Raw genomic sequence first — 13187 nt, forward strand, 5'->3', positions numbered from 1 at the left:
CTACCATGTACAAGATCATAGCTAAAATCTTAGCCAATAGGATTAAAAGTGTCTTGCATTGTTGCATTTGCAAAAATCAATCTGCTTTCATTTCTGGTAGGCAAATTCTTGACAACATTATGGTTTCTCATGAATATTTGCATTATCTAAAAAACATGCGACATGGCAAGGAGGGGTTTATGGCAGTTAAGCTTGACATGTCTAAAGCCTACGACCGTGTGGAGTGGAGCTTTTTGGAAGCTATGATGCATAAGATGGGATTTCACAGTACATGGATAATTTGGATAATGCAGTGCCTAAGTTCTGTTTCATTCTCTTTTAATATTAATGGGGAGGTTAAAGGGTATGTCATCCCCAAGAGAGGAATTAGACAAGGGGACCCTCTATCCCCTTATCTATTTCTAATTTGTTCAGAGGGCTTATCCAATCTGCTTAGGAAGGCTAAGGCTAATAGGATGTTGTCAGGGATGAATATAAGCAGAAGGGGACCTAGTTTAACTCACCTTTTCTTCGCGGATGATTCTTTAATTTTTTGCAAAGCAAATCAGGATCAAGCAAAGGAGTTAATGAGAGTGCTAGATGTCTATGGCTTGGCATCTGGTCAAGTGATTAACCTGGAAAAGTCCTCCGTTCTATTCAGCAAGAACGTGCAACCAGGTTTGATGCTCCTGATTTGCCGAACCATGGGGGATATGCAAAGAGTCTGTCAAGGCAAGTATCTCGGATTACCTATGGTAGTTTCGAGAACAAAACAACAGCTTTTTGGTTTTGTTAAGTCGAACATACAACAGAGAGTGCTCCAGTGGAAGAACAAGTTTCTAAGTACGGCAGGCAAGGAAATATTACTTAAATCAGTGGCTCAAGCTATGCCTACTTATACTATGTCATGCTTCAAGGTGCCATCCAGATTGTGCAAGGAAATCAGCTCACTCATGTCAAACTTTTGGTGGGGAGACATCAATGGAAATAATAAAATTCATTGGTGTTCCTGGAGAAAGATCACTCAGGAGAAGGACAAGGGGGGTTTAGGATTCAAGGATTTGGAGGCCTTTAACACTGCACTACTGGGTAAACAGGTATGGCGTTTGATTTCTCAACCCAACCTATTAGTTAGCCAAGTAATGCGGGCTAAGTACTACTCCAGAACTTCAATATTCAGGTGTAAAGTCCCCAATAATGCCTCATGGTTATGGAGAAGTCTGATGAGCGCGAGACATGTGGTGGAACAAGGCACTAGAAGACGGATTGGTAATGGAAAGAATACACATATCTGGGAAGATAGCTGGCTTCCGGACACAACAAATGGGAGAGTAACTACTTGCAGAGCTACGGATGGTGGACTGCAGAAAGTAGAAGATTTGATTTGCCAAAAAAGATGGAACCGCAATTTGGTTTTCCAAACTTTTAACTCCAAAGATGCGGACAGAATTTTGAGTATCCCAATCAGTCTAGCTGGCAGGGAAGATTCTCATTTTTGGTTACATGGTGTGGGTGGGAATTACTCCGTCAATTCAGGGTATAAGGTGTTGATGGCTAGCAAGGAAACCAAACAGAAAACAAATCAGAATGACAGCTCTACTAGTTGGGAGCATCAGTCTAAGAAGATTTGGAAGCAATTGTGGAGCTTAAAGATTAAGCATAAACAGAAAATATTTCTCTGGAAATGTCTAAACAATGCTTTACCGGTCAGAGATATCATCTATGGTAGAATCAAAGCTGGAGACCCTATTTGTATGCGATGTGGAGAGGAAAGGGAGACGATTGAACATACATTTCTGAATTGTGTGGATGCAAAAATGACATGGAAGTTAGCCCCAATCCAGTGGGAAGGCATATTGGAACAACATGGCTGTTTTAGAAGATGGTGGACATCCATCATTGAAGCTAGACATAGACCACAAGGTTGGCAACATATTGCTCTATCGGTCCATATACTCTGGCAAATATGGAAAGGGAGGAATGGGGTAGAATTCAATGGCAAGAAATACAGGCCATGGACGGTTATTCAGAAGGCATTAAAGGAATGGTTAGAATTGGGGGAAGTAGATGGACTGGAAACTAGGATGGGTACGACCGAAACAGAAGCTCTACATCTGCAATATCCACAGCTTTGTTCACAACATGGTGTCCTGCAATTCAGCATTGCAATTACAAGGGATAAGCACGAACCATGGGTTGGCATTGGAATCTGTCTAATAGGAGGAGCTCAGGGAACACACACAGGCTGGGCAATGCGTGAAACCAGTTCAGGATCTTTTTTGCTGGATGAAGCATTAGCTCTAAAATTGGCAATGTGTAAAGTTGCTGGAATGCAACACAGGGTGGTCCAATTCCAAGTTCAGAATCAGCAGCTCCTCAACCTTATTCAATCCAAACAAGCACGGGATATCAGATTAGCAACTGTGGTGGAGGATATTGTTCAACTTAGACTTTTGTTTCATATGTGCTCCTTTTGTCTAGTTCAAAATGATAACTATCATCTAAGCTCCAAGCTTAGTTCTTATGCTTTAGGCATTACTTTTGATGAGGAACTTTTGTTTCCTTAGTGGTTAAATGACCGCTTGTATAGTTGCATCGAGCCTTTGCTCGTACTTGTACATCTTTTGAAAAGGAATACAATCATATATCGTTTCGAAAAAAAAAAAAAAAATCTTATGGTGTATATGATACCTTTTTTAAAACAGAATTTATCTATGAAAATTGTCGAATCAATATGTTGTCTTGATTATTTACAGAATGACAAGCCATATTGGAACATAAATTTCAAATCAAGGAGATTGAAGTCTTTTGCACATCAGATCCATCAGATCCATCTGTTATAATCATGGTTCGAAGACTCGGCCGAGACCGAGACGACTCGGCCGAGTCGTCACCGTCTCGGCCTAGTCCGAGACGAGACCGCGACGAATCGAGACCGAGATACTCATCTCGCCGAGAAATCGGCCGAGACGTCACCGCGACGGATTGACTCGGCCGAGTCACACCGAGTCACTCCGAGTTATCCCGAGTCAAGACGAGAAATCGGCCAAGTTACACCGCGACGGATTGATTCGGCCATTTCTTTGGCTATTTTTTATTATTTTTGTTTAACATACTTTTTTTATATTATTAACAATTTTTAGAATATTAAATTCTTTAAAATTTGCGTCTCACCGAGACCGTGACCGATATGCCGAGACCGATGTGGAACGTTCCAAGCCGCGACCGCGACCGCGACCGCGACTTTGAACCATGGTTATAATCAGAAGGATTTTGTCTCTAAGTCCCATTTTAGTTGGTAGAGATATTAGTTAGGTGGCTGTAAAGTGTTTAGTTCGACTCTTAAACCCTTCTCATTTCTCCTTCCTCTTGTATGCTTTGGAGTCTCCTTTGAACTATAAAAATTGAAAAAATAATAGTAATAAGAAAAAATTTCGAGTTCAAATGCATCAGTTGGCGTTATTGGTAAAGACTTTCTGCGATAAAAACGTGAAATCTGAACTATATATTACCATCTTTTCATATTGTCTATCATGTCTAAAGCTCAATGTGCAATAAAAGTTTTATCAGAACGAAAACGATAATTAATAGTCGTTAGCTATTGAAAAATGTAAATGAAGCACATCGATTCTAACGGTGAGATAAGGGCCAAGGTTTCTAGATTTACCTTCTGTACACATGCTATGTTAACATATCTACTATTTTCATCTTCATAATGAATGTGTGCCATTAGTTTTCGCAAAGCATTTTCTCTTAGCTTGGAGAAGGGCCAGAGCTTTAAAACTGGCTCTCCAACGTGATGGAGGATGTCCCAAACTGTATCTTGCATAAAAGGTTGAGGGCTGGTGAGATCGTCCTGCATTTGAGAATTGTTACATTTCATGTCTTGTTCATGCGTGCAAAATAATTAATTCAGAAGGACAACTTAATAAGGAGCTTGAGGAAACTTAGAAGGCATCTAAATGCCCAAATTGAATCTCGAACGATGGAATGAACGTTTCTAGTGTGGAATTTCTTGCTTGCTAGCTAGTATTGAAGCAAGCAAAGAATGGAATTGTGAATGGAGAATGGAGAACGGAATTGGCCTACCGGAAGACGTTTAGCTAAGGAGCAAGAGCTTAAATGCAGTGTTTCTACTTTACTGCAATCTTATATGCAGGATTGTGTTTGATGGGCAGCAGCTGCTAATGGAGTATTTTCTGTTAAGTCTGCTATGGAAAAACTGTTCCGCGCAGGAGCAAAGGTATCTTGGTTCAAGCTTCTCTGGGGGAATTGTAATATACTAAAGTTAGATTTGTGCTGACTGCTGAGGTTAGCACTACAACACAAACTGTTGACCGAGGACAGACTTGCTAGATAGAGAGTAGCTAATTTCTCTGTAGTTTGTGTTCTGTGCAATCAAGAAAATGAAACGATTTAGCATCTATTCTTCCAATGCACTTTTTCTGGGTGTGCATGGGAGAAATTACAGAGACTTTGTGAAGTTATTTTGCACAAATCAACAACAGCATATTTCTTTTGCCCAGAAAAAAAGGGGGGCCCGGTGTGGGTTGTTGGTGGGGGGGGGGGTGGGGGTGGGTGGGTTATTCATTGTTGCAACTAATTACCTTTAGGCACGAATGTCGTGTTGCATTCCAATTGATTGTATCATAAGGTTCATTGTAGAGCTCATTTCTCAGTGACAGTATCAGATCGGTGATTGGCCCAACATATTTCCTCCCATACAAATATGCAAGGGGCATATATGTTTCCCGTAAATAGCACCACAAATTTCCTATATTGAAAGAAGAAAAGTGATAGGGCGTCAATTGTAGTACATGTATATGTATAAGTTGCTAATTAATTATATTATTTGAGATTTATCTTAAGTGGAACTACTTAATTTTACTCTTATATTATTCTAATAGGTGAAAAACCCAATTAGAGGGAAAATGGACTAAAAAAGTGGCATGAAGAAGCAATAAAAGAGGAAAAAGTCAAGAGAAATGGGTTTGATAGGATTGGCATGTTTCAGTATTTTGGTGATAATTTGAGCTACACAAAACAGATTGAGATGATTCTTGATTCGATTTGCAATTATGAAGACATCAAAATTTAGTTCTTACGTTTTCATGGTCAAAAATCTAAATTACTGAAGTATAGTTGCGCTGCAATGCTCTTACAACCACGTCTCAGTATTTTAGGCATATTTCAATGTTCAAACCTTCAAATGACTTGGTTCTTATAGAGTTGGAAAGGTTATTCAAAGGGCTACAACTTTTATTGTTTTGAGTAAGAACTGATTTGACTTATTTGGTGGAGTTTTGGGCTTCAAAATTGATCCACGTGTAGATCCCTATAGATCCGCGGATGGATCCAAGACCGACGCCAGACATTGGGCTGGTCTTAATCGGAAAAAAATGTGCAAAAATGTGATTTTTCAAATTCAATAAAGCCTATTCCTATCCTGTTCGGAATACATGTTCAAGAAGCTATAAATAGGGATTCTTTAGGTCATTTTAGGGTGGAAAACATTAGTCTAAACTAGTTTTAACATCTTTTCATAGTTTAATCTTGAGAGATCAAGATCAAATAGAGGTGAATCAAGGAACGCGCAAGGAGAAGATTGAAACAAGCAGCTGAGAAGTTTTCTTACTCTTTTTCTTATCTTTGTAGTAACTCTTTGAATTCGTGGTCTTAATTTTCTAATCATGTTGAACTAAATTGTTGCTAGGCTTAGGGTTTTTATAAAGGAATTTGATTAATTTTTCTAATTTAACTTTTTGCCTTTTACTATAATTTATCTATATCAATTTTAATTACGTGTTTATGTTTGGCCACCATAGACATACTCTTAGGGTTTGTATTAAATTAAGAAGGGATATACAACCATGTACTAGATAGATAAACATACTTAACCTAATCACAAGAGTATGTTAGAATTCGTCGATCAAGTTTTTGGCGCCATTGCTGAGGACGACACTAAGTTTTTCTTCACTTTTATTTTTATTTTTATTTTTCTTGCTCAGGTACCTTAGTTTATGATGGCTTTGGACATTCCTACCAATCAGAATCCACCACCAGCTCCACCTTCTAGACTTCATCTGAGGGACATCCAACGTTCTGTGATAACAGCTTCCTCCACATTATATCCGGCTAAATGATAAGGTTAGGAATTACAAGTCCAAGACATTGCATTTTAATATGCTTCTTGCTTTTCGTGGTTTAACTAATGAAGACCCGCTATCTTTTATCCAAAAATTTTATTCAGTGGTGTAGACTTTTCCATTGAGTAGGATATTAAAAGATGATCTGTAGATGAGGTGTTTTCCCTACTGACTCAAGGACCGTGCTAAATTTTGGCTGCTAAACTTACTTGCGGGATCCTTAAGAACGTGGGCAGATATTTACAATATCTTTATGACCAAGTACTACTCTCCACAAAAAACTATTGATCTAAGGAACAAGATTTGCTACTTTGCTCAAATGGAAGGAGAGTCCATTCACAAAGTTTGGGAACGATTTAAGCTACTAACTAGTCAATGTCTTCATCACCAGTATCCGTTGGCTCTATAATGTAGTTTTTCTATGATGGATTTCACGACTCAAAATATGATAGATTTTGCAGCAGGAGGGTATATTAGTGATAAAATTTCGGAAGAATCGGTTGCAATGTACGAGTTACTTGCTAATAACTCTCAACAAAAGGCAAGTTGAGGTAAAAGAATAAGTGTCCATAAAGTGTCTACTTCTAAGGATTTTGGTTCACAAGTGGCCAAATTCAGTCGTCAGATGCATCAGATGCAATTATTGCTAAAAGACGAAACTTAGTTTTCATGGCTATGTTCTCAAATGAATAATCTCTTTTCTAATACGTATAATGAGGGGTGGAGAAATCTCCCTAATTTATCATGAAGAAATTAAGGGATCACCCCTATGGGACAATCTGGGTTCCCAGATCAGCCGCAAGGATCTCAATATGTACCTCCACCTACTCAAGAAAAGAAGCCAAGTGTTGAAAACATGATGTTGCAATATATATGCAGAAACTGGAGCAAATAGGTCAATTTCAACAAGCTTCTATTCAAAGTTTGGAGAGACAAGTAGGCCAACTAGCGAAGGCAATGATTGAAAGGAGGCAAGATAAACTGCCTAGCACCACTGAAGCGAATCCTAAAAAAGCTACAATGGCAATAACAAAGTGTTGGATGATCTAGGAGTTAAAGTAAAGCCAGTACTTGAGAAGAAAAATAAGGTTAAAGTGGATGATGAAAGTGAAAAAATTGAGGATGAGCATGATGGTTTGGGCAAAAATGGTGAAGATTATCAATGTATAAAATTGCTTGAAGTTAAAGCTTATGTGTCGCATATTCCTTTCCTGCAAAGGGTTAAGAAAAGGCAACTGATATGCTGTATCAGAAGTTCGTGGATATGTTTAGGAAGTTATAAGTCATTGTTCCTTTTCCGAAATTTTGGCAAATATTCCTACTTATGCAAAGTTCTTAAAGAAGATAGTGTCTAATAAAAAGAAGTTAAAGGACTTTACAGAAGTGTCTCTTACTAAGGAATACGGTGCAGTGCTTCAAAATTGTCTCCAATTAAGATGAAAGATCCAGGGAGTTTTACCAGTGCCTTGTCAATTTGAACATATTCTTGTTGAGAAGTGTTTATGTGATCTTGGATCTAGTGTTAATTTGATACCGTTATCATTTTTCAGGAAATTGAAATTTGCCAACCTAGTGCCTACTCAAGTGATTCTACAATTGGCTAATCATTCAGTTTGACATCTAATAGGTATTGTAGAGAATTTATTGGTTAAAGTTGGTAAATTTTATTTTTCTACTGATTTTCTTGTTCTTGATATGGAGGAAGATATTTCTATACCTATTATCTTGGATAGAAGATTCTTAGCTATAGGAGGAGTTAATATAGATCTATTTGAAAAAAAAATTAACTTTAAGGGTTGGTAAAGAGAAGGAAAAATTTAATGTTTTTGAACCCTTTAAATACCCTTCATATGAGGAGTCTTGTTCTTTTATTGCTGCTACTACTGACAAGTTGTATGATAAAAAATATGTTTTAGAATAGGATATAGGATTTATGCCTTTGCGTGATCATCACTCATATTCTTCGTGGCGGTCTGGAAGCGCAATGTTGATGCGAACAGTTATGCAATACTGTAGGCACATAAATGAAAGGATATGCAAAAGCCTGAACCATTTCATCCTCCATGACCTTATCTATCCTTGGTCGGTTGAAGACATAAAATTTAGCGCTTATCGGGAGGCAACCCGATAACTTCTTTCCCTCTTTTGAATTTATTTAATATTTTTCTTTTGTTTGGGATTAATGGCAGTATATATTTCCTTACAATTTTATTGTTTTCTAGTTTGGGTTTTAGTGGTGTATTTAACTCCTATTTGTAGTATTTTCTAGTCTTTTTATAGTTTGGTAGGATGGCTTCTTGAACTTGACTATTGGATAGTAACTAGCAACTTCTCTCACCCCACTTGATTTTTAGCACAAGGGAGTTTCATTTTCAACTCTTTTCTTGTTATTATTTCTTTATTTTATCTCTAACATTGAAAACAATGTTGTCTTAAATGTGAGGAAGGGGTAAAAAAGTAAATAATACAAATTTACAGGTCCTTGATAATAAAATGCAACATCTAATTGATTCAAATTCTGGATTAAAATCTAAAAGGGCAAATTACATTTTAGCCCCCTGTAGTTTTCGAAAAAACCACATAACCCCCCCATCGTTCAAAAAGCTATACATAAACCCCCTGTGGTTTGGGTTGAACTGGCAAATAGACGGAAAGCACCCACCGTAACGATTCGTGGGCAAAACGCGCCTGTTCTTCTGGTAACAGTAGGAAACATACCCATATTACCCCTGACCAATTTGACGTACCCAATAAAGCCTAGATGGGTGCTCCTCATCTCTTTCCATCTTCCGAAATACTTTGTTGCTGACTTTGCACTGAAAGTTGGTGAAGGAACCCAAGATAGAGAACGAAAGAAAAATAAGAAGAAATGCCGTGAAGATAGAAGCTGAACAAACCTGCAATTTTCGTTCAACTGGTGAGGCAGTGATGATAAGGTTTTATAAATGACTATTTTATAAATGACTGTTAAGGTTTTATAAATGACTGTTTTAGTTCTTGGATTGCACCTTACCTCCAAAATTTGGGAATTTACCCAAATTTTCCATTTTCTAATATTCCTACAAATATGCAAAATTATGCATATCCCTCAAATCTACCCAATATTAATGTTTTGTTAAACTCTAAATAACAAAAATATGAAATATATTATTTAAATATATTTTAGTTACACATAAGTTGGACGGGTAACTAGTGTGTCAGAGAGTTGCCATAATCTCCTTAAACCCGCATGCGGGTTTAAAGAGTATTCGGATATTCTCATATGCACCTATGCAAATCGAACCAACCGGATATCTTATCCGTATCCCATTTTTTAAAATAAAAATCTTATAAATTTGAAAAATAAAATCAAATTTAGATGTATTAGGGTTTTAAAAATATTATATAAGTGATAAAAATTTTATAAATTGTAAAAATAAAATCAAATTTAAATAATTAAATGTTATATTTGCATAAGAAATAATACAATAATCATAATAATGATAATACAATAATATTGGTGTAATAAAACTGCCATTAATTTAAATATTTACTTATAATGTCCAAAGAGCCTAATTACCAATTTTTTCTTCTCGCGCTCAAATATAACATTAACCCGCATGCGAGCTAACCTTGAAATAGAAAAAACACAGAATCCCGCTTGCGGGTTTCAACGTTATTATGCAGGCGGGATTTTCTTTACTCCCGAATGCAATTTTCTTTACCCTAATCTTAATGCATAAATTCAATTCTAGTCGATAAAATATTCTATGCTTAAATATGATAATACAGATTGTCCCAAAGCAGCAAAATTTTAAATTAATCAACGCTTAAGCAAAATAATCACTGATTTATTAACTTTCCAATGCCCGATAGTTTCTGTTCAAAAACCATGCAAGTGCATCTTATATGCTAAAATGATGTCAAAAAACTTACCAGATGCAACAACAGCTTTCGTGATGCTCTTTCGCAGCTACTTTTTGGTCTTCAATGGTAGATCTTTGTGGGTTAAATTTCTCTCCTTCATTCGGTGGTCATGTTTTTCTCTCCTTTTCTCACGACAAAGACAGAACAAGGAAGAATCTGACTCATCTGCTTCCTTTTTGTATTTATATTAGGGTAATTTGGACATTTTGCCCACGAATCGTTACGGTGGGTGCTTTCCGTCTATTTGCCAGTTCAACCCAAACCACAGGGGGTTTATGTATAGCTTTTTGAACGATGGGGGGGTTATGTGGTTTTTGCGAAAACCACAAGGGGCTAAAATGTAATTTGCCCAATCTAAAACCCTAGACTCACCACTACTTTATTTGAATTGATTATTATTTTATTGCTTAGTTAGAAAATACAATTATTTGAATTTAAATTTTGTTATTTTGTTAGAATAATTAAAATAGTGAAAATTAACTCGTCTCTGTAGGTCTGATCCTGGAATATTTCAGGTTATTTATTATTACAATTGACCTTGTGTGCTCGCAGGAATTCGTGGATCAAAAGGAGGTTGCAATTCCACAGTGTAGCCTACGTGCGGATGCTTACCCTCAAAATAAGACTTCTACATCTTAAATCATAAGGAAATTCTACAGTCCGTTTAATTTTAATATAAACAATGATAACGTGGTCTGAGTAGTAACATGCTCAGCTCATGCTTACCGGGAAAAGCAAATTAGCTTGTAAATTAGTCCCTCTAAATTTTTTTAATGCCAGTAAATTAATGATTAACGTTCTAGATAGATAATTAATCTTTAGCAGCAGGAATGTTGAGTTTTTCAAATGAATAAATAATTTTATACTGTCTCTGTGTGAGAAACTGGTGTGCAATCCATACAAATAAAGAATGAATATTCAGAAATTGATATTTGGTAGAAAGAAAAAAATAATCAGCAAAATGTAATTTAATAGTGATGGCAAGCTACAAGTAATTAGTACCTGGGTGTATTGGCAGACAGGAAGGTAAAAGAAATAACTCTGGAGGAATGGGATTGCAGCCTGACCAGTCGTACAGTCCGATCAGCTAATTAAGAGAGTGAAATCTCGTTAAATATATAACGAAATCAAGAGAACGAGGAAAGTGTCATTCTACTTTGGAGTTAAGCCGTCCAAACCTGCGATCTTGCTGCTGTGTCCGTCCATATATCAGTGCAAATTTCATAAACACATGCATTACAGTGTCAGCAAGCAACTTCCGTTATAAATTGTCGTTTTTGTATGTTGTTAATGTCGTTATAGTGTAAATCATAATTGTATTGCAATTAGAGTCAAGTATTACTAAAACAGCATCATTTTAGTAGCGATTAGTTAGAAAAGACGGTTATTAATCAGTTGATGTGTATGGAATTGAGCTCAAAAGTTTGTTAATGAAGAATATGTTCTCTCTTTTGGTTCTCTCTCTCTAGTCTCTCTGTTTTCTGCACCTCTTCTCTTTCTCTCTTCTTTTTGGTAATTCAAAGCATGCTCCGACTCGAGCCACTTAGAACTCTAGCCGGCACACCAAATCGAGGAATATGCTGTAGCCCCCCACGACGCACCCAAATTAGACAGAGGGGTTCAAGTCTAGGAAAAAATTTGAACGCATGACTAGGGATGGCAATGGGGGCGGGGGCCCGCGGGCACCCGCCCCGCGGGGGGCTCTCGGGGCGGGGGGGAATTTTTCCCCCCGCTTAGAAACGGGGCGGGGGCGCAAAACAAAAAAAAAAAATATATATATATATATATATAATTATATATAATATGTAAGTTAATTAGTTATAAACTTATGATAATGATATTATTAGTTAGATGTATTATATAATGTATATTAGTTTATGTAATATAATTGATATTATCAATTATATGAATAATTATACATGTCTACTAATAGAATTTATTAATTAGTTATACTAAATTTACTAATACATTTATACTAAATTTCTAATTACACTTAATAGAATAACACTTTTTTCTCAAAAAAAAGCACAAATACAATAATGAATTAGTGATTGCATTTGTACTAAAAGTGAAAACTTGACTATTTTAGTTATATTTATTTCATCATGTTGGATTGTATTCAAATAACTTCTGTTTGATTGTTTTTATGAGTTTCAATTGTAAAATTACAATGAATAATAATTTGATGATGTGTTGATATTTTAGTACTTGATTATTTATTAAAATTTAATTATAATAAAATTATATTAACCCCGCGGGTGCCCCCGCGGGGGAAGCGGGGCAAGACGGGGCGGGGCGGGGGGAGCGGGAGGCGGGGGACGGGGGGAACTAATAGGCAACGGGGCGGGGGGTGGGGGAGGGGTCCCCCGCCCCAACCCCGCCCCGTTGCCATCCCTACGCATGACCTCTCTTTTTCTTTCTCTTTCCCTGCTAAAACTCCTTTCTCGATTCTTTGACCTATTTCCTCTCTTTTTTGACGAATGTCAAGATCCTCCTCCTCCTCCAATAAAAATTTTGTATAGTTTGTGATAAGGTGTGTACGTAGTAAAATTAAGGACGGCATTATAAACATGTAAGCCAATTGTGGACTTATAGGAAATTATATCCGGGACAAATTTGGATAGGAATTTACCGAGAAACCCATCTTTCCCCAGGATGGTATCATTGTTAAGCCTCCGTGATTTAATATCCAATTCTGGGCTTTTGAAAGAGCATCACCATTCGGGCCATCAACGTTTTCGCCAAGCAAACGAAGAGCGACATAGTTATTTGCTGACCCAAACATGGTGCTGTGATCTTCTATGTGAAATCCCCATCCTCCATCTTCATTCTGCGGATTTGAGCATAGCGAGTGTTTAACAAAGAAGCGAAAAGTTTTACGAGGGATTTGAACCTTCGCCACAAATAAGTGCAAAATTAAGAATTTTTATCGTGATGTGATGCATAAAATAAAAATTCTGTACTAGCAATTAAAAAGTCTACAAATGTTTTGCCAACCTTTTCTATTTATTTCTGGAAGCAAAAAAAAAAAAAAAAAAAACACACACACACACACACAAAAGAACAAGAGGAAGGAAAACGAATATTATGAAATTGTTTAGTCAGCTATCATCCAAATGCATGTGGACTAATTTGGTGTGTAACATTTGAAAAATA

The 13187-nt window shown here is 36.8% G+C and overlaps 1 protein-coding gene across 1 annotated transcript in view; it reads right to left on the bottom strand.

The window, feature by feature from the left end:
- Positions 1-13187, bottom strand: part of LOC113779190 (beta-Amyrin Synthase 2-like) — a 31322-nt gene that overhangs the window by 15293 nt on the left and 2842 nt on the right. The window contains exons 4-7 of the mRNA XM_027324691.1: positions 12664-12861; positions 11034-11118; positions 4587-4753; positions 3647-3835 (exon numbers count right to left, since the gene is read on the bottom strand). Coding sequence (XP_027180492.1) covers positions 3647-3835; positions 4587-4753; positions 11034-11118; positions 12664-12861 — 639 coding nt within the window. The remainder of the gene's footprint in view (positions 1-3646; positions 3836-4586; positions 4754-11033; positions 11119-12663; positions 12862-13187) is intronic.

Source organism: Coffea eugenioides, chromosome 8, assembly GCF_003713205.1.
Source record: "Coffea eugenioides isolate CCC68of chromosome 8, Ceug_1.0, whole genome shotgun sequence".
NCBI lineage: Eukaryota > Viridiplantae > Streptophyta > Magnoliopsida > Gentianales > Rubiaceae > Coffea > Coffea eugenioides.